A 25,216-nucleotide genomic window follows, 5' to 3' on the forward strand; every position below is an offset into this window, starting at 1 on the left:
ACTTCTCCGCCCGTCTGGCGGGACAGGTCATTTTTTCGAAAATTGATCTCATACGGGGATATCACCAGGTACCTGTCAGGGCGGCCGACGTCCCTAAAACAGCAGTCATCACGCCGTTCGGCTTATTCGAATTCTTGCGGATGCCGTTTGGTCTCAAGAACGCGGCTCAGGCGTTCCAGCGCTTGATGGACGGCGTGCTGCGTGACCTGCCGTTCCTTTTCGTTTACCTGGACGACATCCTCGTCGCCAGCACGTCCCGGGCCGAGCACCTCCTCCACCTCCGAACACTGTTCGGGCGCCTCAGCGAGCACGGCCTCATCGTCAACCCGGCCAAATGCCACTTCGGCACGATGGCCGTTGATTTTTTGGGCCACCACATCACCAAGAACGGGGCCGTGCCGCTGCCAACCAAGGTTGAGGCCATCACCACGTTCCCGCGTCCCCGCACCATAAAGGCCCTGCAGGAATTCCTGGGAATGGTGAATTTTTATCACCGCTTCGTGCCCCGCGCTGCTCAACTCATGCGGCCCCTCTACGAAGCCCTCCGGGGCAAGCCGGCCAAGCACGACATCGCCTGGTCCGCAGCAATGGATGCGGCCTTCCAAAGCTCAAAGCGGGCCCTCGCCGACGCAACACTGCTCGCTCACCCGGTGCTCAACGCTCCCATCGCCCTCACCACGGTGCCTCCGACTACGCGGTGGGCGCCGTACATGAGCAATGGGTGAACGGGGTTTGGCAGCCACTCGCTTTTTTCAGCCGGCAGCTCCGGCCGAATGAGCTCAAATACAGCACGTTTGACCGGGAGCTCCTCGGTCTACACCTGGCCGTCCGCCATTTCCGCCACTTCCTGGAGGGCCGACCTTTCACGGCGTTCGTCGACCACAAGCCGTTGGTTTACGCCATGGCCAAGGTCACGGAGCCGTGGTCGGCCCGCCAACAGCGCCACCTCTCCGCCGTGTCGGAGTTTACCACGGACATCCGGCACGTCGCCGGCAAAAACAACGCCGTGGCCGACTGTCTTTCCCGGGCCAGCGCGAACGCGGTCCACCTGGGCGTGGACTTTGCGCTTATGGCGGCGGACCAAACCACCGACACCACGGTGCAAGCCCTCCGGGCGGCGGACACGGGCCTCCGCCTGGCCGACATCCCCTTCGCGGACACTGTCCTGCTCTGCGACGTCTCCCAAGGCCAGCCTCGCCCCATCGTGCCCGTCACCTGGCAACGCCGCATCTTCGCCTCCCTCCACGGCCTTTCCCACCCGGGCCGGAAAGCTTCCCAGAAGCTGGTGTCGGCGCGATTCGTCTGGCACGGCCTTCGTCGGGACGTCCACGATTGGACCAGCGCCTGCACGGCCTGCCAACGGGCCAAGGTCCACCGACACACCCAGGCCCCGCTGGCACCTTTCACCGTGCCCGAACGACGTTTCGACCACGTCAACGTGGATCTGGTGGGCCCCCTCCCCCCGTCACGGGGGTTCACACACCTGCTCACCATGGTGGACAGGACCACCAGGTGGCCGGAGGCCGTTCCCCTCGTCTCCACCACCACCGCCGACGTGGCGCAGGCTTTCATCGCCACCTGGGTCGCCCGCTTCGGCGCACCGGCGGACATCTCGTCAGACCGCGGACCACAGTTCACCTCCGAGCTGTGGGGCGCGGTCGCCCGCAACCTGGGGGTCAAGCTCCACCGTACTACGGCCTACCACCCCCAAGCAAACGGGTTGTGCGAGCGATTCCACCGCTCCATGAAGGCCGCGCTCATGGCCGGCCTTCAAGACAGCGGTTGGGCCGACCGGCTGCCGTGGGTCCTTTTGGGCCTCCGCACGGCCCCCAAGGAGGACCTCCAGGCATCCACTGCCGAACTGGTCTATGGCCAGGCGCTACGCGTCCCGGGCGAATTCGTGCCCGACGCTACCAGTCCCTGGTCCGCAGCTCACCAGCGCTCGGACCTCCAGGAGGCCGCCCGACGGTTTGCCCCCGTGCCAACATCCCACCACGGTGACCCCCAGTCCTACGTCCCCCCAGCACTTCGCACAGCGGAGTATGTTTTTGTGCGTCACGACGCACATCGGGGGCCACTCCGGCCGCCGTACGACGGGCCCTTCCGGGTGCTGCGACGGGACGACAAGTCGTTCGTCATCGACATCGGCGGCAGGTCGGACCGGATTGCGGTGGACCGCCTCAAGCCGGCGCACGTGGACGTCGACCACCCACCACGGGTGGCCCTTCCGCTGCGGCGAGGCCGCCCCCCGTCCACGGTGCCCCCCACTTGACCGCCCACCACCACACCGGACCCCCTCCCACGACCCGCCAGGGGTCGCTTCGGCCGGGTCATCAGGACCCCCCTCAAATTGACCCTGCCGGTGCAAGTCGATTCTGGGGGGACGTGTGTAGCGGCTACCGCTGGGTTTTCACAATCGCCTTGCACCTATCAAGGACGCGGAGCGATCACCATGCCGGGCTCGTCCAGGACGCCCGGGCAGGCTCGCCCTCAACTTGCCAGGCCGCAGCCAGGACGCTGGGCCACGCCCCCTCTCGCCTTTCCTGGGCAAACGCTCCGGGATAATATGTATATATATTGCTGCCCGATAAACGGGCTTTTCAGAGTGCCTGAGTGTTTGGTTTGATTAAAGCAACTCGGATGAATTCCAGCTTTTTGTCGCGTCCATTCTTCCGATCGACGTGGGAGCCCCAGCTCCTTCAGTTCCAAATTTTGAAATATTGTCATACGTAATAAATAGATGGCCAATGTCCTCTCAAGCCCAAAACATCGTACTTACCTGGTTCAATAGCGCCACCTTCTGGCCTTCGTTGCAGCGCGCATTCCATTCCATTTGGGCCATCTATTTATTACGTATGCGATGGTGGGGGATCGAAATTGAGGGCAAAAAAATCATAAGGTGATGAAAGCACCCGATATGATTGCCACCATGTGGTATATGGTCCCCTCCACGATTATATTGCAAACTAGCGAGGTACCGTACCCATGCTACGCACAGGTGGGCGCCCAAAAGCAAGCGGCAAATTCCAAACCATGAACCAATAAATACCACATTCGTGTGCCGTGTTCAGTCGAACACTAGGCATGGACAGCCAGTTCGTGAATGCCTTGGCAAAACACCTTCTGCATCTGACCCCACCAGGAGGTGGGTATAATGTTTCTATATGTGGTCAATGGCGAAACTGCAACTGCTGAATCCGTGAATGTGAGCAGGAAATTGCAGTATCTTACAGGTGGTCAATGGCGAAACTGCAACTGCTGAATCCGTGAATGTGAGTGGGAAATTACAGTATCTTACAGGTGGTCAATGGCGAAACTGCAACTGCTGAATCCGTGAATGTGAGCGGGAAATTGCAGTATCTTACAGATGGTCAATGGCGAAACTGCAACTGCTGAATCCGTGAATGTGAGCGGGAAATTGCAATATCTTACAGGTGGTCAATGGCGAAACTGCAACTGCTGAATCCGTGAATGTGAGCGGGAAATTGCAGTATCTTACAGGTGGTCAATGGCGAAACTGAAACTGCAACTGCTGAATCTGTGAATGTGAGCGGGAAATTGGATTATCTTCCAGGTGGTCAATGGTGAAACTGCAACTGCGGAATCAGTGAATGTGAGCGGAAAATTGCAGTATCTTACAGGTGGTCAAAGGCGAAACTGCAACTGCTGAATCTGTGAATGTGAGCGGGAAATTGCAGTATCTTACAGGTGGTCAAAGGCGAAACTGCAACTGCTGAATCCGTGAATGTGAGCGGGAAATTGCAGTATCTTACAGGTGGTCAATGGCGAAACTGCAACTGCTGAATCCGTGAATGTGAGCGGGAAATTGCAGTATCTTACAGGTGGTCAAAGGCGAAACTGCAACTGCTGAATCCATGAATGTGAGCGGGAAATTGCAGTATCTTACAGGTGGTCAATGGCGAAACTGCAACTGCTGAATCCGTGAATGTGAGCGGGAAATTGCAGTACTGTATCTTACAGGTGGTCAATGGCGAAACTGCAACTGCTGAATCAGTGAATGTGAGCGGAAAATTGCAGTACTGTATCTTACAGGTGGTCAATGGCGAAACTGCAACTGCTGAATCAGTGAATGTGAGCGGAAAATTGCAGTACTGTATCTTACAGGTGGTCAATGGCGAAACTGCAACTGCTGAATCAGTGAATGTGAGCGGAAAATTGCAGTATCTTACAGGTGGAAAGTGGAAACCCTCACGTAATTTCCTCATTCTCCTTTGAACTCGATCTCTCTATATTTTCATTCCAAACAGCATTCCAATCACAAATTGATACGACTATTAATATAACAAAATACAATGTTACAAACACATTGTGATGTAAACTAATATAGACTCCGATCTGACGTGATAACAAATACAGATGAATCTGCCGGCAATCAATGGCGGATACGTCACATTTCCTTCTGGTGGAAAATCAAAATCATAATTTTATTGATAAATTTATGAAATCTCCCGCCTGACTTAGGACACCTGCTGAGACCCGAAATGTTCCACGTGGTGAAGTCGATGAGTCTGTGATTAGTCTTGTTTAAACAGCCGATTAGTCCGATTCGTCTCGTTTAAACAGCCGATTAGTCTGTGATTAATAGTCTCGTTTAAACAGCCGATTAGTCTGTGGGTAGTCTCGTTTAAACAGCCGATTAGTCCGATTAGTCGCGTTTAAACAGCCGATTAGTTGGGGATTAGTCTCGTTTAAACAGCCAATTAGTCTGTGATTAGTCTCGTTTAAACAGCCGATTAGTCTGTGATTAATAGTCTCATTTAAACAGCCGATTGGTCTGTGGGTAGTCTCGTTTAAACAGCCGATTAGTCCGATTCGTCTCGTTTAAACAGCTGATTAGTCTGTGATTAATAGTCTCGTTTAAACAGCCGATTAGTCTGTGGGTAGTCTCGTTTAAACAGCCGATTAGTCCGATTAGTCGCGTTTAAACAGCCGATTAGTTGGGGATTAGTCTCGTTTAAACAGCCAATTAGTCTGTGATTAGTCTCGTTTAAACAGCCGATTAGTCTGTGATTAATAGTCTCGTTTAAACAGCCGATTAGTCTGTGGGTAGTCTCGTTTAAACAGCCGATTAGTCCGATTCGTCTCGTTTAAACAGCTGATTAGTCTGTGATTAATAGTCTCATTTAAACAGCCGATTAGTCTGTGGGTAGTCTCGTTTAAACAGCCGATTAGTCCGATTAGTCGTGTTTAAACAGCCGATTAGTTGGGGATTAGTCTCGTTTAAACAGCCAATTAGTCTGTGATTAGTCTCGTTTAAACAGCCGATTAGTCTGTGATTAATAGTCTCGTTTAAACAGCCGATTAGTCTGTGGGTAGTCTCGTTTAAACAGCCGATTAGTCCGATTCGTCTCGTTTAAACAGCTGATTAGTCTGTGATTAATAGTCTCGTTTAAACAGCCGATTAGTCTGTGGGTAGTCTCGTTTAAACAGCCGATTAGTCCGATTAGTCGCGTTTAAACAGCCGATTAGTTGGGGATTAGTCTCGTTTAAACAGCCAATTAGTCTGTGATTAGTCTCGTTTAAACAGCCGATTAGTCTGTGATTAATAGTCTCGTTTAAACAGCCGATTAGTCTGTGGGTAGTCTCGTTTAAACAGCCGATTAGTCCGATTAGTCGCGTTTAAACAGCCGATTAGTTGGGGATTAGTCTCGTTTAAACAGCCAATTAGTCTGTGATTAGTCTCGTTTAAACAGCCGATTAGTCTGTGATTAGTCTCGTTTAAACAGCCGACCAGTCTGTGATTAGTCTCGTTTAAACAGCCGATTAGTCTGTGATTAGTGTCGTTTAAACAGCTGATTAGTCTGTGATTAGTGTCGTTTAAACAGCGGATTAGTCTGTGATTAGTCTCATTTAAAGAGCCGATTAATCTGTGATTAGTCTCGTTTAAACAGCAGATTAGTCTGTGATTAGTCTTGTTTAAACAGTTGATTAGTCTGTGATTATTCTCGTTTAAACAGCCGATTAGTCTATGATTAGTCTCGTTTAAACAGCCGATTAGTCTGTGATTAGTCTCATTTAAACAGCCGATTAGTCTGTGGTTAGTCTCGTTTAAACAGCCGATTAGTCTGTGATTAGTCTCATTTAAAGAGCCGATTAGTCTGTGATTAGTCTCGTTTAAACAGCAGATTAGTCTGTGATTAGTCTTGTTTAAACAGTTGATTAGTCTGTGATTATTCTCGTTTAAACAGCCGATTAGTCTATGATTAGTCTCGTTTAAACAGCCGATTAGTCTGTGATTAGTCTCATTTAAACAGCTGATTAGTCTGTGGTTAGTCTCGTTTAAACAGCCGATTAGTCTATGATTAGTCTCGTTTAAACAGCCGATTAGTCTGTGATTAGTCTCGTTTAAACAGCCGATTAGTCCGGGATTTGTCTCGTTTAAACAGCCGATTAGTCTGTGATTCGTCTCATTTAAACAGTCGATTAGTCTGTGATTCGTCTCATTTAAACAGCCGATTACTCTGTGATTAGTCTCGTTTAAACAGCCAATTAGTCTGTGATTAGTCTCGATTAAACAGCAGATTAGTCTGGGATTAGTCTCGTTTAAACAACAGATTAGTCCGGGATTTGTCTCGTTTAAACAGCCGATTAGTCTGTGATTCGTCTCATTTAAACAGTCGATTAGTCTGTGATTCGTCTCATTTAAACAGCCGATTACTCTGTGATTAGTCTCGTTTAAACAGCCAATTAGTCTGTGATTAGTCTCGATTAAACAGCAGATTAGTCTGGGATTAGTCTCGTTTAAACAGCCAATTAGTCTGTGATTCGTCTAATTTAAACAGCCGATTAGTCTGTGATTAGTCTTGTTTAAACAGTTTATTAGTCTGTGATTAGTCTCGTTTAAACAGCGGATTAGTCTGTGATTAGTCTCGTTTAAACAGCCGATTAGTGTGTGATTAGTCTCATTTAAACAGCCGACTAGTCTGTGATTAGTCTCGGTTAAACAGCCGATTACTCTGTGATTAGTCTCGTTTAAACAGCAGATTAGTCTGTGATTCGTCTCGTTTAAACAACAGATTAGTCTGTGATTCTTCTTGTTTAAACAGCCGATTTGTCTGTGATTAGTCTCGTTTAAACAGCAGATTAGTCTGTGATTCGTCTCGTTTAAACAGCCGATTGGGATCCGAGGATCCTGAGTTTGAATCCTGGTCGATCGCTGAATTAACCCCAGGGGGGTTGACTCACTCAGCCTGTCATCCTTCCGAGGTCGGCAAATTGAGTACCAGCTTGCTGGGATGAATGATCCCGGTGTGTACCCCGGTTTAGAATAGGTACACCGTATCCCTGCGCATCGTAAGAGGCGATTAAGGGTTGTCGTCAGGAAGGGCATCCGGCCGTAAAAACTGCCTCAAAAAGGGAACCATGAGGTCATGGGGCCCGCAAGGCTAACCCCCGCTTTAGCGGGGAAAAATGGCCTCAAAACGATCATTCATATTCATTCATTATAATATGAATACAAATTAACAATTTCTTTAAAAGGTTAAAGGTCATCCAATTGACCCGAAATTCAAATTTACCATTTAAGTTTTGTCATCAAATTTTCAACAGTTTTATTATGAGAATATGGAGAATCAAAATTAATAATTTGGTCAAAAGGGCAAAGGTCAGTGTAGCATAAAATTGTCAATTTTCATCCGATTGACCTGAAATTTAAAAAATTTGCATATTGGGACACTGAATTGATTAACCCATCGAGAGCAAGAATGTGATTGTTTTTTTTTTTAGATCAATAGGTCACAGGTCAAGGCTGCATAATATCTGAAATTTTCATTATTTTTAAAAATCTGTTTTCGTTATTTTTAGGATATGGAAGAAGAAGAAGACGTCTGAATACAAACGGCCGTGGGTGGGCTTTGCATTTTCAGATGCTTTCGGATTATCATCTATCTATAATTCCAGTAATCTCTGTGTGTGTGTGTGTGTGTGTGTGTGTGTGTGTGTGTGTGTGTGTGTGTGTGTGTGTGTGTGTGTGTGTGTGTGTGTGTGTGTGTGTGTGTGTGTGTGTGTGTGTGTGTGTATGCGACCGCTGTTTCTCGACAACTACCGGTCCGATATACTTGAAACTTGCCAGGTATATTGCTGGGGACCCGAGGATGTGCCTTTTCAAGGTTTTAAATTAATCGGACAAGTAGTTACCGAGCTATGGCGATTTCTTTACCAAACTCCGCAAGCCGTTCGCTTTGGACCAAACCATTGCATGTAAATAGAGGGGGGGGATTGTCACCGTACTCGCAAGCCGTTCGCTTTGGACCAAACCATTCCATGTAAATAGAGGGGGGGGGGGGGATTGTCACCGTACTCGCAAGCCGTTCGCTTTGGACCAAACCATTTCATGTAAATAGAGGGGGGGGGGGGGATTGTCACCGTACTCGCAAGCCGTTCGCTTTGGACCAAACCATTTCATGTAAATAGAGGGGGGGGATATAATTTTAGATATATATATAGTACGGGCATGCCCTAGTTTATATAATGAAGAATGGCTGGATCGTTGCCAAAGAATGAATGAATATTTTAACTTTGTGGTTTGTATTCCATTGCGGTGCACACCTCGCATGATGTTCAAACCTGTCTCCCCTGCCCCAACATTAGGAACTGGTGTGCCTACGTTAACACTCGCACGATATCCTGCGCCATTATCAACAGCACCGAGATGTACGTGCGGCCGTCACGGCGCTCCTGCCCTTGGAAACACAGCAAGTGCGCCCACTTCACCACGTGAGCCATCAAACTCCTCCCTCCAAATGAAACTCCTCCCTCCAAATCAAACTCCTCCCTCCAAATCAAACACCTCCCTTCGAATCAAACTCCTCCCTTCGAATCAAACTCCTCCCTTTAAATCAAACTCCTCCCTCCAAATCAAACTCCTCCCTTCAAATCAAACTCCTGCATTCAAATCAAACTCCTCCCTTCAAATCAAACTCCTCCCTCCAAATCAAACTCCTCCCTTCCAATCAAACTCCTGCATTCAAATCAAACTCCTCCATTCAAATCAAAGTCCTCCCTTCAAATCAAACTCCTCCCTTCAAATCAAACTCCTCCCTTCAAATCAAACTCCTCCCTTCAAATCAAACTCCTCCCTTCAAATCAAACTCCTCCCTTCAAATCAAACTCCTCCCTTCAAATCAAACTCCTGCATTCAAATCAAACTCCTCCATTCAAATCAAACTCCTCCCTTCGAATCAAACTCCTCCCTCCAAATCAACCTCCTCCCTCCAAATCAAACTCCTCCCTTCAAATCAAACTCCTCCCTTCAAATCAAACTCCTCCCTCCAAATCAAACTCCTCCCTTCAAATCAAACTCCTCCCTCCAAATCAAACTCCTCCCTTCGAATCAAACTCCTCCCTCCAAATCAACCTCCTGTCTCCAAATCAAACTCCTCCATTCAAATCAAACTCCTCCCTCCAAATCAAACTCCTCCATTCAAATCAAAGTCCTCCCTCCAAATCAAAGTCCTCCCTCCAAATCAAACTCCTCCCTCCAAATCAAACTCCTCCCTTCAAATCAAACTCCTCCCTCCAAATCAAACTCCTCCCTCCAAATCAAACTCCTCCCTTCAAATCAAACTCCTCCCTTCGAATCAAACTCCTCCCTTCAAATCAAACTCCTCCCTCCAAATCAATCCTCCCTCCAAATCAAACTCCTCCCTCCAAATCAAACTCCTCCCTTCAAATAAACTCCTCCATTCAAATCAAACTCCTCCCTTCGAATCAAACTCCTCCCTCCAAATCAAACTCTTCCCTCCAAATCAAACTCCTCCCTTCAAATCAAACTCCTCCCTTCAAATCAAACTCCTCCCTCCAAATCAAACTCTTCCCTCCAAATCAAACTCCTCCCTTCAAATCAAACCCCTCCCTCCAAATCAAACTCATGCATTCAAATCAAACTCCTCCATTCAAATCAAACTCCTCCATTCAAATCAAACTCCTCCCTCCAAATCAAACTCTTCCCTCCAAATCAAACTCCTCCCTTCAAATCAAACCCCTCCCTCCAAATCAAACTCATGCATTCAAATCAAATTCCTCCATTCAAATCAAACTCCTCCATTCAAATCAAACTCCTCCCTTCAAATCAAACTCCTCCCTCCAAATCAAACCCCTCCCTTCAAATCAAACTCCGACATTCAAATCAAACTCCGACATTCCACCGGTTAATCGCTCCTCATCATTCTAAGTTGCTCTTCATCATTCTAAATTGCTCCTCATCATTCTAAGTTGCTCCTCAACATTCTAAGTTGCTCCTCATCATTCTAAGTTACTCCTCATCATTCTAAGTTGCTCCTCATCATTCTAAGTTGCTCCTCATCATTCTAAGTTTCTCCTCACCATTCTAAGTTGCTCCTCACCATTCTAAGTTTCTCCTCATCATTCAAAGTTTCTCCTCGCCATTCTAAGTTGCTACTCGCCATTCTAAGTTGCTCCTCGCCAATCTAAGTTGCTACTCACCATTCTAAGTTTCTCCTCATCATTCTAAGTTTCTCCTCGCCATTCTAAGTTTCTCCTCACCATTCTAAGTTGCTCCTCATCATTCTACGTTGCTCCTCGTCATTCTAAGTTGCTCCTCATCATTCTAGGTTGCTCCTCATCATTCTAGGTTGCTCCTCACCATTCTAAGTTTCTCCTCACCATTCTAAGTTGCTCCTCACCATTCTAAGTTTCTCCTCACCATTCTAAGTTTCTCCTCACCATTCTAAGTTTCTCCTCACCATTCTAAGTTGCTCCTCGCCATTCTAAGTTGCTACTCGCCATTCTAAGTTTCTCCTCATCATTCTAAGTTTCTCCTCACCATTATAAGTTTCTCCTCACCATTCTAAGTTTCTCCTCACCATTCTAAGTTGCTCCTCGCCATTCTAAGTTGCTACTCACCATTCTAAGTTGCTCCTCACCATTCTAAGTTTCTCCTCACCATTCTAAGTTGCTACTCGCCATTCTAAGTTTCTCCTCACCATTCTAAGTTTCTCCTCACCATTCTAAGTTTCTCCTCGCCATTATAAGTTGCTCCTCACCATTCTAAGTTTCTCCTCATCATTCTAAGTTTCTCCTCATCATTCTAAGTTTCTCCTCATCATTATAAGTTGCTCCTCACCATTCTAAGTTTCTCCTCACCATTCTAAGTTGCTACTCGCCATTCTAAGTTTCTCCTCACCATTCTAAGTTTCTCCTCACCATTCTAAGTTTCTCCTCACCATTCTAAGTTGCTACTCGCCATTCTAAGTTTCTCCTCACCATTCTAAGTTTCTCCTCACCATTCTAAGTTTCTCCTCACCATTCTAAGTTGCTCCTCGCCATTCTAAGTTTCTCCTCACCATTCTAAGTTTCTCTTCATCATTCTAAGTTTCTCCTCACCATTCTAAGTTGCTACTCACCATTCTAAGTTTCTCCTCGCCATTCTAAGTTTCTCCTCATCATTCTAAGTTTCTCCTCGCCATTCTAAGTTGCTACTCACCATTCTAAGTTTCTCCTCATCATTCTAAGTTTCTCCTCGCCATTCTAAGTTTCTCCTCATCATTCTAAGTTGCTCCTCACCATTCTAAGTTTCTCCTCACCATTCTAAGTTTCTCCTCACCATTATAAGTTTCTCCTCACCATTCTAAGTTTCTCCTCATGATTCTAAGTTTCTCCTCGCCATTCTAAGTTTCTCCTCATCATTCTAAGTTTCTCCTCATCATTCTAAGTTGCTCCTCACCATTCTAAGTTTCTCCTCACCATTCTAAGTTTCTCCTCACCATTATAAGTTTCTCCTCATCATTCTAAGTTTCTCCTCACCATTCTAAGTTTCTTCTCACCATTCTAAGTTTCTCCTCACCATTCTAAGTTGCTCCTTGCCATTCTAAGTTTCTCCTCACCATTCTAAGTTTCTCCTCATCATTCTAAGTTTCTCCTCATCATTCTAAGTTGCTCCTCATCATTCTAAGTTGCTCCTCACCATTCTAAGTTGCTCCTCACCATTCTAAGTTGCTCCTCATCATTCTAAGTTGCTCCTCACCATTCTAAGTTTCTCCTCGCCATTCTAAGTTGCTACTCACCATTCTAAGTTTCTCCTCACCATTCTAAGTTTCTCCTCACCATTCTAAGTTGCTCCTCGCCATTCTAAGTTTCTCCTCACCATTCTAAGTTTCTCCTCATCATTCTAAGTTTCTCCTCATCATTCTAAGTTTCTTCTCATCATTCTAAGTTTCTCCTCATCATTCTAAGTTGCTCCTCACCATTCTAAGTTGCTCCTCACCATTCTAAGTTGCTCCTCACCATTCTAAGTTGCTCCTCACCATTCTAAGTTGCTCCTCACCATTCTAAGGTGCTCCTCACCATTCTAAGTTTCTCCTCACCATTCTAAGTTGCTACTCGCCATTCTAAGTTTCTACTCGCCATTCTAAGTTTCTCCTCATCATTCTAAGTTTCTCCTCGCCATTCTAAGTTTCTCCTCATCATTCTAAGTTGCTCCTCACCATTCTAAGTTTCTCCTCACCATTCTAAGTTTCTCCTCACCATTATAAGTTTCTCCTCACCATTCTAAGTTTCTCCTCATCATTCTAAGTTGCTCCTCACCATTCTAAGTTCCTCCTCACCATTCTAAGTTTCTCCTCACCATTATAAGTTTCTCCTCATCATTCTAAGTTTGTCCTCGCCATTCTAAGTTGCTACTCACCATTCTAAGTTTCTCCTCACCATTCTAAGTTTCTCCTCACCATTCTAAGTTGCTCCTCGCCATTCTAAGTTTCTCCTCACCATTCTAAGTTTCTCCTCATCATTCTAAGTTGCTCCTCACCATTCTAAGTTGCTCCTCACAATTCTAAGTTTCTCCTCATCATTCTAAGTTGCTCCTCACCATTCGAAGTTTCTCCTCATCATTCTAAGTTTCTCCTCGCCATTCGAAGTTTCTCCTCATCATTCTAAGTTGCTCCTCACCATTCTAAGTTTCTCCTCACCATTCTAAGTTTCTCCTCATCATTCTAAGTTGCTCCTCACCATTCTAAGTTTCTCCTCATCATTCTAAGTTTCTCCTCGCCATTCTAAGTTTCTCCTCACCATTCTAAGTTTCTCCTCACCATTCTAAGTTTCTCCTCACCATTCTAAGTTGCTCCTCACCATTCTAAGTTTCTCCTCACCATTCTAAGTTTCTCCTCATCATTCTAAGTTTCTCCTCATCATTCTAAGTTTCTCCTCATCATTCTAAGTTGCTCCTCATCATTCTAAGTTGCTCCTCACCATTCGAAGTTGCTCCTCACCATTCTAAGTTGCTCCTCACCATTCTAAGTTTCTCCTCACCATTCTAAGTTGCTACTCGCCATTCTAAGTTTCTCCTCATCATTCTAAGTTTCTCCTCGCCATTCTAAGTTGCTCCTCACCATTCTAAGTTTCTCCTCACCATTCTAAGTTTCTCCTCACCATTATAAGTTGCTCCTCACCATTCTAAGTTTCTCCTCATCATTCTAAGTTTCTCCTCATCATTCTAAGTTTCTCCTCACCATTCTAAGTTTCTCCTCGCCATTCTAAGTTTCTCCTCATCATTCTAAGTTTCTCCTCATCATTCTAAGTTTCTCCTCACCATTCTAAGTTGCTCCTCGCCATTCTAAGTTGCTACTCACCATTCTAAGTTTCTCCTCACCATTATAAGTTTCTCCTCGCCATTCTAAGTTTCTCCTCACCATTCTAAGTTTCTCCTCACCATTCTAAGTTTCTCCTCATCATTCTAAGTTTCTCCTCATCATTCTAAGTTGCTCCTCACCATTCTAAGTTTCTCCTCACCATTCTAAGTTGCTCCTCGCCATTATAAGTTGCTCCTCACCATTCGAAGTTTCTCCTCATCATTCTAAGTTGCTCCTCACCATTCTAAGTTTCTCCTCACCATTCTAAGTTTCTCCTCATCATTCTAAGTTGCTCCTCACCATTCTAAGTTTCTCCTCACCATTCTAAGTTGCTCCTCACCATTCTAAGTTTCTCCTCACCATTCTAAGTTTCTCCTCATCATTCTAAGTTTCTCCTCATCATTCTAAGTTTCTCCTCATCATTCTAAGTTTCTCCTCATCATTCTAAGTTGCTCCTCATCATTCTAAGTTGCTCCTCACCATTCGAAGTTGCTCCTCACCATTCTAAGTTTCTCCTCACCATTCTAAGTTGCTACTCGCCATTCTAAGTTTCTCCTCATCATTCTAAGTTTCTCCTTGCCATTCTAAGTTGCTCCTCACCATTCTAAGTTTCTCCTCACCATTCTAAGTTTCTCCTCACCATTATAAGTTGCTCCTCACCATTCTAAGTTTCTCCTCATCATTCGAAGTTTCTCCTCATCATTCTAAGTTTCTCCTCACCATTCTAAGTTTCTCCTCGCCATTCTAAGTTTCTCCTCATCATTCTAAGTTTCTCCTCATCATTCTAAGTTTCTCCTCACCATTCTAAGTTGCTCCTCGCCATTCTAAGTTGCTACTCACCATTCTAAGTTTCTCCTCACCATTATAAGTTTCTCCTCGCCATTCTAAGTTTCTCCTCACCATTCTAAGTTTCTCCTCACCATTCTAAGTTTCTCCTCATCATTCTAAGTTTCTCCTCATCATTCTAAGTTGCTCCTCACCATTCTAAGTTTCTCCTCACCATTCTAAGTTGCTCCTCGCCATTATAAGTTGCTCCTCACCATTCGAAGTTTCTCCTCATCATTCTAAGTTTCTCCTCATCATTCCAAGTTTCTCCTCATCATTCTAAGTTGCTCCTCGCCATTCTAAGTTTCTCCTCACCATTCTAAGTTGCTACTCGCCATTCTAAGTTTCTCCTCGCCATTCTAAGTTTCTCCTCACCATTCTAAGTTGCTACTCGCCATTCTAAGTTTCTCCTCGCCATTCTAAGTTTCTCCTCGCCATTCTAAGTTTCTCCTCACCATTCTAAGTTTCTCCTCACCATTCTAAGTTTCTCCTCACCATTCTAAGTTGCTCCTCGCCATTCTAAGTTTATCCTCACCATTCTAAGTTGCTCCTCGCCATTATAAGTTGCAACTCGCCATTCTAAGTTTCTCCTCATCATTCTAAGTTTCTCCTCATCATTCTAAGTTTCTCCTCATCATTCTAAGTTGCTCCTCACCATTCTAAGTTTCTCCTCACCATTCTAAGTTGCTCCTCACCATTCTAAGTTTCTCCTCGCCATTCTCAGTTTCTGCTCGCCATTCTAAGTTTCTCCTCACCATTCTAAGTTTCTCCTCACCATTCTAAGTTTCTCCTCACCATTCTAAGTTGCTCCTTGCCATTCTAAGTTTCTCCTCACCATTCTAAGTTTCTCCTCATCATTCTAAGTTTCTCCTCACCATTCTAAGTTTCTCCTCATCATTCTAAGTTGCTCCTCACCATTCTAAGTTTCTCCTCGCCATTCTAAGTTTCTCCTCATCATTCTAAGTTGCTCCTCGCCATTCTAAGTTGCTACTCACCATTCTAAGTTTCTCCTCACCATTCTAAGTTTCTCCTCATCATTCTAAGTTTCTCCTCACCATTCTAAGTTGCTCCTCACCATTCTAAGTTTCTCCTCACCATTCTAAGTTTCTCCTCATCATTCTAAGTTTCTCCTCGCCATTCTAAGTTGCTATTCACCATTCTAAGTTTCTCCTCACCATTCTAAGTTTCTCCTCATCATTCTAAGTTTCTCCTCGCCATTCTAAGTTTCTCCTCACCATTCTAAGTTTCTCCTCATCATTCAAAGTTGCTACTCACCATTCTAAGTTTCTCCTCATCATTCTAAGTTTCTCCTCACCATTCTAAGTTTCTCCTCACCATTCTAAGTTTCTCCTCACCATTCTAAGTTTCTCCTCACCATTCTAAGTTGCTCCTCGCCATTCTAAGTTTCTCCTCACCATTCTAAGTTTCTCCTCATCATTCTAAGTTGCTCCTCACCATTCTAAGTTGCTCCTCACAATTCTAAGTTTCTCCTCATCATTCTAAGTTGCTCCTCACCATTCGAAGTTTCTCCTCATCATTCTAAGTTTCTCCTCGCCATTCGAAGTTTCTCCTCATCATTCTAAGTTGCTCCTCACCATTCTAAGTTTCTCCTCACCATTCTAAGTTTCTCCTCATCATTCTAAGTTGCTCCTCACCATTCTAAGTTTCTCCTCATCATTCTAAGTTTCTCCTCGCCATTCTAAGTTTCTCCTCACCATTCTAAGTTTCTCCTCACCATTCTAAGTTTCTCCTCACCATTCTAAGTTGCTCCTCACCATTCTAAGTTTCTCCTCACCATTCTAAGTTTCTCCTCATCATTCTAAGTTTCTCCTCATCATTCTAAGTTTCTCCTCATCATTCTAAGTTTCTCCTCATCATTCTAAGTTGCTCCTCATCATTCTAAGTTGCTCCTCACCATTCGAAGTTGCTCCTCACCATTCTAAGTTGCTCCTCACCATTCTAAGTTTCTCCTCACCATTCTAAGTTGCTACTCGCCATTCTAAGTTTCTCCTCATCATTCTAAGTTTCTCCTTGCCATTCTAAGTTGCTCCTCACCATTCTAAGTTTCTCCTCACAATTCTAAGTTTCTCCTCACCATTATAAGTTGCTCCTCACCATTCTAAGTTTCTCCTCATCATTCTAAGTTTCTCCTCATCATTCTAAGTTTCTCCTCACCATTCTAAGTTTCTCCTCGCCATTCTAAGTTTCTCCTCATCATTCTAAGTTTCTCCTCATCATTCTAAGTTTCTCCTCACCATTCTAAGTTGCTCCTCGCCATTCTAAGTTGCTACTCACCATTCTAAGTTTCTCCTCACCATTATAAGTTTCTCCTCGCCATTCTAAGTTTCTCCTCACCATTCTAAGTTTCTCCTCACCATTCTAAGTTTCTCCTCATCATTCTAAGTTTCTCCTCATCATTCTAAGTTGCTCCTCACCATTCTAAGTTTCTCCTCACCATTCTAAGTTGCTCCTCGCCATTATAAGTTGCTCCTCACCATTCGAAGTTTCTCCTCATCATTCTAAGTTGCTCCTCACCATTCTAAGTTTCTCCTCACCATTCTAAGTTTCTCCTCATCATTCTAAGTTGCTCCTCACCATTCTAAGTTTCTCCTCGCCATTCTAAGTTTCTCCTCACCATTCTAAGTTTCTCCTCACCATTCTAAGTTGCTCCTCACCATTCTAAGTTTCTCCTCACCATTCTAAGTTTCTCCTCATCATTCTAAGTTTCTCCTCATCATTCTAAGTTTCTCCTCATCATTCTAAGTTTCTCCTCATCATTCTAAGTTGCTCCTCATCATTCTAAGTTGCTCCTCACCATTCGAAGTTGCTCCTCACCATTCTAAGTTGCTCCTCACCATTCTAAGTTTCTCCTCACCATTCTAAGTTGCTACTCGCCATTCTAAGTTTCTCCTCATCATTCTAAGTTTCTCCTTGCCATTCTAAGTTGCTCCTCACCATTCTAAGTTTCTCCTCACCATTCTAAGTTTCTCCTCATCATTCTAAGTTTCTCCTCATCATTCTAAGTTTCTCCTCACCATTCTAAGTTTCTCCTCGCCATTCTAAATGTCTCCTCGCCATTCTAAGTTTCTCCTCACCATTCTAAGTTGCTACTCACCATTCTAAGTTTCTCCTCACCATTCTAAGTTTCTCCTCATCATTCTAAGTTTCTCCTCATCATTCTAAGTTTCTCCTCATCATTCTAAGTTTCTCCTCATCATTCTAAGTTGCTCCTCGCCATTCTAAGTTTCTCCTCACCATTCTAAGTTGCTACTCGCCATTCTAAGTTTCTCCTCGCCATTCTAAGTTTCTCCTCACCATTCTAAGTTGCTACTCGCCATTCTAAGTTTCTCCTCGCCATTCTAAGTTTCTCCTCGCCATTCTAAGTTTCTCCTCACCATTCTAAGTTTCTCCTCACCATTCTAAGTTTCTCCTCACCATTCTAAGTTGCTCCTCGCCATTCTAAGTTTATCCTCACCATTCTAAGTTGCTCCTCGCCATTATAAGTTGCAACTCGCCATTCTAAGTTTCTCCTCATCATTCTAAGTTTCTCCTCATCATTCTAAGTTTCTCCTCATCATTCTAAGTTGCTCCTCACCATTCTAAGTTTCTCCTCACCATTCTAAGTTGCTCCTCACCATTCTAAGTTTCTCCTCGCCATTCTCAGTTTCTGCTCGCCATTCTAAGTTTCTCCTCACCATTCTAAGTTTCTCCTCACCATTCTAAGTTTCTCCTCACCATTCTAAGTTGCTCCTTGCCATTCTAAGTTTCTCCTCACCATTCTAAGTTTCTCCTCATCATTCTAAGTTTCTCCTCACCATTCTAAGTTTCTCCTCATCATTCTAAGTTGCTCCTCACCATTCTAAGTTTCTCCTCGCCATTCTAAGTTTCTCCTCATCATTCTAAGTTGCTCCTCGCCATTCTAAGTTGCTACTCGCCATTCTAAGTTTCTCCTCACCATTCTAAGTTTCTCCTCATCATTCTAAGTTTCTCCTCACCATTCTAAGTTGCTCCTCACCATTCTAAGTTTCTCCTCACCATTCTAAGTTTCTCCTCATCATTCTAAGTTTCTCCTCGCCATTCTAAGTTGCTATTCACCATTCTAAGTTTCTCCTCACCATTCTAAGTTTCTCCTCATCATTCTAAGTTTCTCCTCGCCATTCTAAGTTTCTCCTCACCATTCTAAGTTTCTCCTCATCATTCAAAGTTGCTACTCACCATTCTAAGTTTCTCCTCATCATTCTAAGTTTCTCCTCACCATTCTAAGTTGCTACTCACCATTCTAAGTTTCTCCTCATCATTCTAAGTTTCTCCTCACCATTCTAAGTTTCTCCTCACCATTCTAAGTTTCTCCTCACCATTCTAAGTTTCTCCTCACCATTCCAAGTTTCTCCTCGCCATTCTAAGTTTCTCCTCACCATTATAAGTTTCTCCTCACCATTCTAAGTTGCTCCTCGCAATTCTAAGTTTCTCCTCACCATTCTAAGTTGCTACTCACCATTCTAAGTTTCTCCTCATCATTCTAAGTTTCTCCTCACCATTCTAAGTTTCTCCTCATCATTCTAAGTTGCTCCTCACCATTCTAAGTTTCTCCTCACCGTTCTAAGTTTCTCCTCACCATTCTAAGTTTCTCCTCACCATTCTAAGTTTCTCCTCACCATTCTAAGTTTCTCCTCATCATTCTAAGTTTCTCCTCATCATTCTAAGTTGCTCCTCACCATTCTAAGTTTCTCCTCACCATTCTAAGTTGCTACTCGCCATTCTAAGTTTCTCCTCACCATTCTAAGTTTCTCCTCATCATTCTAAGTTTCTCCTCATCATTCTAAGTTGCTCCTCACCATTCTAAGTTTCTCCTCACCATTCTAAGTTGCTACTCGCCATTCTAAGTTTCTCCTCGCCATTCTAAGTTTCTCCTCACCATTCTAAGTTTGTCCTCACCATTCTAAGTTTCTCCTCACCATTCTAAGTTGCTACTCGCCATTCTAAGTTTCTCCTCACCATTCTAAGTTTCTCTTCACCATTCTAAGTTTCTCCTCACCATTCTAAGTTTCTCCTCACCATTCTAAGTTGCTCCTCGCCATTCTAAGTTTCTCCTCACCATTCTAAGTTTCTCCTCACCATTCTAAGTTTCTCCTCACCATTCTAAGTTTCTCCTCACCATTCTACGTTTCTCCTCACTATTCTAAGTTTCTCCTCACCATTCTAAGTTGCTCCTCATCAAAGGTTATCTCCTTCAAATTTCTTCCTTTCTGATTCTTTGCCATTTCTCGTATTGAATGTCTCCATTGTAATACCGCCACCTCAACCATGTAATCTGTGTTCTACTATTTCTGCCATTTTGTTCTCCCTCCTTGTTTCTTCCGTCCATGTCTATGCCCTCGTCTCTCCTTAGTTACCATACGTACATGAAGCCCATTTACCGCATCGGCTATAAGACGGTGACCGAGCTACGTTGGAGGTGTTGCCCGGGTTTCACCAGCACCAACTGCCAGGTCAACCGACCCACCGGATGGTCCAAGGGACAGGGTAAGGCCTTTGCTTGGGGTTAAAGGGAAGGCAATGGTTAAGCTTGTGTTAAACTTGGTTAGAGTCGATTACACACAGTGTACATGTCGGACAAAGACGAAGGACCTGAGCTTGGAGCGCAAGTTTCGCATCGATCTGTTTAGCGGTTCTGGGGAAGAAGCTTTTTTAACATTATTTTTTCAATTCAATATGGCCACCAGACCACGTGACCGATGACGTCATAAATTTAATTCTGCATTCACATAGTCATAGATCAGATATTTCATTTTTTTTCTGGAGAAGGATTTTCTGGAGAAGGATTTTCGATTCAACCAATTATGGCTGGATTACCACTTCACCGATGACGTCATCGTTATCACCCTATATACCCCATGGGGAGCCGATGACATATACCAAGTTTCAATTTTTTTCGTTGAGCAGTTTCAGAGAAAAAGGTGTCCATTTTTATTCCCATTAATCCAATATGGCTGCCATACTAATTTCCTGATTGATTTCCTGGACAAATTTTCCCGATTTCCCCATTGATTGAGTGTCCAACTGATTTCTTGTGCCTCAATATCCCATCCTTCCTCCAGGGAGGAAACCACATGTCTCTGTGCCTGGGGTAAACGTACCGCCCAAGTCGGTCCCAAGCTTGGCTCTCTCCGGAGCGGCCCTGCCTCGTCGACCACACGGACCGCTCGGCCAGCCTGAGGGAAAGATTGACCCCTGGACTCCGGGACTTACCAAACCAACTGGGCGACGGGTGGCCAAGCTCGAGGAGAGTGTGCGACAGCTTTCCATTACTTTGGATGGCCTACAAGACCTGATGGTGCGTGCAATATTATTAATGTCTGTGTATGGTGGTCACGTGATCTTACCGTCAGGGTTACGATGTCTCTTGCTCACGTTGAATCCCCAAATCAAGTCATTTCCCCCAATCTGATCAGTTTTGTTTATACGAACGTCATATCAAAAGTCTTGTCACCTTCGCTCATAACTTCTTGGTGATTTTTCGTGTCATTATTCCCCGCCCTCCTCGACCCTTCCAAGCTCCGATCCCCAAGACCACCTCCTTCCAAATTTTCGTTTTTCCATCCTGAGAGTTTGCTTCTGTATCCATTTTATCCAAGTCTGCCTCCATCTTGTCCAAGTCTGCCTCCATCTTGTCCAAGTCTGCCTCCATCTTGTCCAAGTCTGCCTCCATCTTGTCCAAGTCTGCCTCCATCTTGTCCAAGTCTGCCTCCATCTTGTCCAAGTCTGCCTCCATCTTGTCCAAGTCTGCCTCCATCTTGTCCAAGTCTGCCTCCATCTTGTCCAAGTCTGCCTCCATCTTGTCCAAGCCTGCCTCCATCTTGTCCAAGTCTGCCTCCATCTTGTCCAAGTCTGCCTCCATCTTGTCCAAGTCTGCCTCCATCTTGTCCAAGTCTGCCTCCATCTTGTCCAAGTCTGCCTCCGTCTTGTCCAAGTCTGCCTCCGTCTTGTCCAAGTCTGCCTCTGTCTTGTCCAAGTCTGCCTCCGTCTTGTCCAAGTCTGCCTCCGTCTTGTCCAAGTCTGCCTCCGTCTTGTCCAAGTCTGGCTCCGTCTTGTCCAAGTCTGGCTCCGTCTTGTCCAAGTCTGCCTCCGTCTTGTCCAAGTCTGCCTCCGTCTTGTCCAAGTCTGCCTCCGTCTTGTCCAAGTCTGCCTCCGTCTTGTCCAAGTCTGCCTCCGTCTTGTCCAAGTCTGCCTCCGTCTTGTCCAAGTCTGCCTCCGTCTTGTCCAAGTCTGCCTCCGTCTTGTCCAAGTCTGCCTCCGTCTTGTCCAAGTCTGCCTCCGTCTTGTCCAAGTCTGCCTCCGTCTTGTCCAAGTCTGCCTCCGTCTTGTCCAAGTCTGCCTCCGTCTTGTCCAAGTCTGCCTCCGTCTTGTCCAAGTCTGCCTCCGTCTTGTCCAAGTCTGCCTCCGTCTTGTCCAAGTCTGCCTCCATCTTGTCCAAGGCTGCCTCCATCTTGTCCAAGTCTGCCTCCATCTTGTCCAACTCTGCCTCCATCTTGTCCAACTCTGCCTCCATCTTGTCCAAGTCTGCCTCCATCTTGTCCAAGTCTGCCTCCATCTTGTCCAAGTCTGCCTCCATCTTGTCCAAGTCTGCCTTCATCTTGTCCAAGTCTGTCTCCATCTTGTCCAAGCCTGCCTCCATCTTGTCCAAGTCTCTCATCAGAACCTCCCATCTGGAATGCGAGGAAGTATCCATGGCAGAAAGCTTGGCGGAGTCCTGTGATTGGGAGGTTCTGTCTTGTTCAACATGTATTCAGCAGATTATGAGTCCATGCGACTTCCACTTAATCCCCCAAAATGAAAATGGGGTTTGTATCCACTGGAGGGTTAAGCACAGCCGGACCCACTGAACCAAGGGGGTTTCAGAGGGAGGACTTCTGTGCTCCGATCAAAAGATGGTCGACCGATGGACTTCTGGCATTGAAGAGGATCCGGAGATTTTTGACCAAGACAACATTCATCAATGTAAGGGGATGGCAGAACTTGTGGGATTATCCTGGTATTCCTTGTTACTAACTGGGCCCTCATTTGATGTCTTCGCCATTGTATCGGCCTGGTCCATTCCACTATAACAATGTCACCTTTTTCAGAGGCCCTTTTCTCAACTTCAAGGCCATCGTGCGGAAGGGGCTGCGCTAGATAGCAGAATGCCGGAATTGCGAACACCTCAGATAGTCCAGCACCTCGCTGTCTACGAGGGGTCCTGCTATCCCGGACTTGGTTGGGCCTCTTGCTCTTGTCCGCTCTTGTCTGCTCTTGTCTGCTGTCCGCTCTTGTCTGCTCTTGTCTGCTGTCCACTCTTGTATGCTCTTGTCTGCTTTTTTTATGCTCTTCTCTGCTCTTGTCTTCTCTTGTCTGCTTTTGTGTGCTGTCCGCTCTTCTCTGCTCTTGTCTGCTGTCTGCTCTTGTATGCTCTTGTCTGTTTTTTTATGTTCTTCTCTTCTCTGCTCTTGTCTTCTCTTGTCTGCTTTTGTGTGCTGTCCGCTCTACTCTGCTCTTGTCTTCTCTTGTCTGCTGTCTGCTCTTGTATGCTATTGTCTGTTTTTTTTAATGTTCTTCTCTTCTCTGCTCTTGTCTGCTCTTATCTGCTGTCCGCTCTTCTCTGCTCTTGTCTTCTCTTGTCTGCTCTTGTCTGCTGTCCGCTCTTGAATGCTCTTGTCTGCTTTTTTAATGCTCTTCTCTGCTCTTCTCTGCTCTTGTCCACTCTTGTCTGCTCTTGTCTGCTCTTGTCCGCTCTTGTCTGCTGTCCGCTCTTGTATGCTCTTGTCTGCTTTTTTATGCTCTTCTCTGCTCTTTTCTGCTCTTGTCTTCTCTTGTCTGCTCTTGTCTGCTGTCTGCTCTTCTCTGCTCTTGTCTGCTGTCTGCTCTTCTCTGCTCTTGTCTGCTGTCCGCTCTTGCATGCTCTTGTCTGCTTTTTTATGCTCTTCTCTGCTCTTCTCTGCTCTTCTCTGCTCTTCTCTGCTCCTGTCTGCTCTTGTCGCTCTTGTCTGCTCTTGTCCACTGTCTGCTCTTGTATGCTCTTGTCCGTTTGAATGAAAACATGAACTTGGTCGTTTTACTGTTTCTTCTTATCTTGGGTTTTCCTGCTGTCACAGGTAGACACTAGAGGCACCATGTTGAATTTGGTTTCCCCTTCTGTATCACAGGTAGACACTAGAGGCACCATGTTGAATTTGGTTTCCCCTTCTGTATCACAGGTAGACACTAGAGGCACCATGTTGAATTTAGTTTCCCCTTCTGTATCACAGGTAGACACTAGAGGCACCATGTTGAATTTGGTTTCCCCTTCTGTGTCACAGGTAGACACTAGAGGTACCATGTTGAATTTGGTTTTCCTACTGTCACAGGTAGACACTTGAGGTACCATGTTGAATTTGGTTTCCGCTTCTGTGTCACAGGTAGACACTTGAGGTACCATGTTGAATTTGGTTTTCCTGCTGTATCACAGGTAGACATTAGGGGTACCATGTAGAATTTGGTTTTCCTGCTATCACAGGTGGACACTTGAGGTACCATGTTTAATTTGGTTTCCCCTTCTGTATCACAGGTAGACACTTGATGCACCATGTTGAATTTGGTTTCCCCTTCTGTGTCACAGGTAGACACTTGAGGTACCATGTTGAATTTGGTTGTCCTGCTGTCACAGGTAGACACTTGAGGTACCATGTTGAATTAGGTTTTCCTTCTGCATCACAGGTAGACATGAGAGGTACCATGTTGAATTTGGTTTTCCTGCTGCACAGGTAGACACTTGAGGTACCATGTTGAATTTGGTTTCCCCTTCTGTGTCACAGGTAGACACTTGAGGTACCATGTTGAATTTGGTTTCCCTTCTGTATCACAGGTAGACACTTGAGGTACCATGTTGAATTTGGTTTCCCCTTCTGTATCACAGGTAGACACTTGAGGTACCATGTTGAATTTGGTTTCCCTGCTGTCACAGGTAGACACGAGAGGTACCATGTTGAATTTGGTTTCCCTTCTGTATCACAGGTAGACACTTGAGGTACCATGTTGAATTTGGTTTCCCCTTCTGTATCACAGGTAGACACTTGAGGTACCATGTTGAATTTGGTTTTCCTGCTGTATCACAGGTAGACACGAGAGGTACCATGTTGAATTTGGTTTTCCTGCTGTATCACAGGTAGACACTAGAGGTACCATGTTGAATTTGGTTTTCCTTCTGTATCACAGGTAGACACTTGAGGTACCATGTTGAATTTGGTTTCCCTGCTGTCACAGGTAGACAGGAGAGGTACCATGTTGAATTTGGTTGTCCTGCTGTCACAGGTAGACATGAGAGGTACCATGTTGAGTTTGGTTTTCCTGCTGTGTCACAGGTAGACACTAGAGGTACCATGTTGAATTTGGTTTCCCTGCTGTCACAGGTAGACACGAGAGGTACCATGTTGAATTTGGTTTTCCTTCTGTATCACAGGTAGACACTTGAGGTACCATGTTGAATTTGGTTTTCCTTCTGTATCACAGGTAGACACTTGAGGTACCATGTTGAATTTGGTTTCCCTGCTGTCACAGGTAGACACTTAAGGTACCATGTTGAATTTGGTTTTCCTTCTGTATCACAGGTCGACGCTTGAAGTACCATGTTGAATTTGGTTTCCCTGCTGTCACAGGTAGACACGAGAGGTACCATGTTGAATTTGGTTTCCCTGCTGTCACAGGTAGACACGAGAGGTACCATGTTGAATTTGGTTTCCCTGCTGTCACAGGTAGACACTTGAGGTACCATGTTG

At 45.3% G+C, this 25,216-nt stretch overlaps 1 protein-coding gene across 2 annotated transcripts in view; it reads left to right on the forward strand.

Annotated features, from left to right (window-relative positions):
• LOC137427286 (uncharacterized) overlaps positions 1 to 25,216 on the forward strand; it is a 77,554-nt gene that overhangs the window by 21,650 nt on the left and 30,688 nt on the right. Inside the window, exons 2-4 of one of the 2 annotated variants that reach the window (XM_078778472.1) lie at positions 8,611 to 8,736; positions 19,819 to 19,952; positions 20,528 to 20,763. In XM_078778472.1, the coding sequence (XP_078634598.1) occupies positions 8,611 to 8,736; positions 19,819 to 19,952; positions 20,528 to 20,763 (496 nt within the window). Of the gene's footprint in view, positions 1 to 8,610; positions 8,737 to 19,818; positions 19,953 to 20,527; positions 20,764 to 22,250; positions 22,428 to 25,216 lie in introns of those variants that run through there. The other variant, XM_078778471.1, reaches the window with a different exon arrangement.

Source organism: Myxine glutinosa, chromosome 5 (assembly GCF_964187855.1).
Source record: "Myxine glutinosa chromosome 5, kmMyxGlut1.1, whole genome shotgun sequence".
Taxonomy (NCBI): domain Eukaryota; kingdom Metazoa; phylum Chordata; class Myxini; order Myxiniformes; family Myxinidae; genus Myxine; species Myxine glutinosa.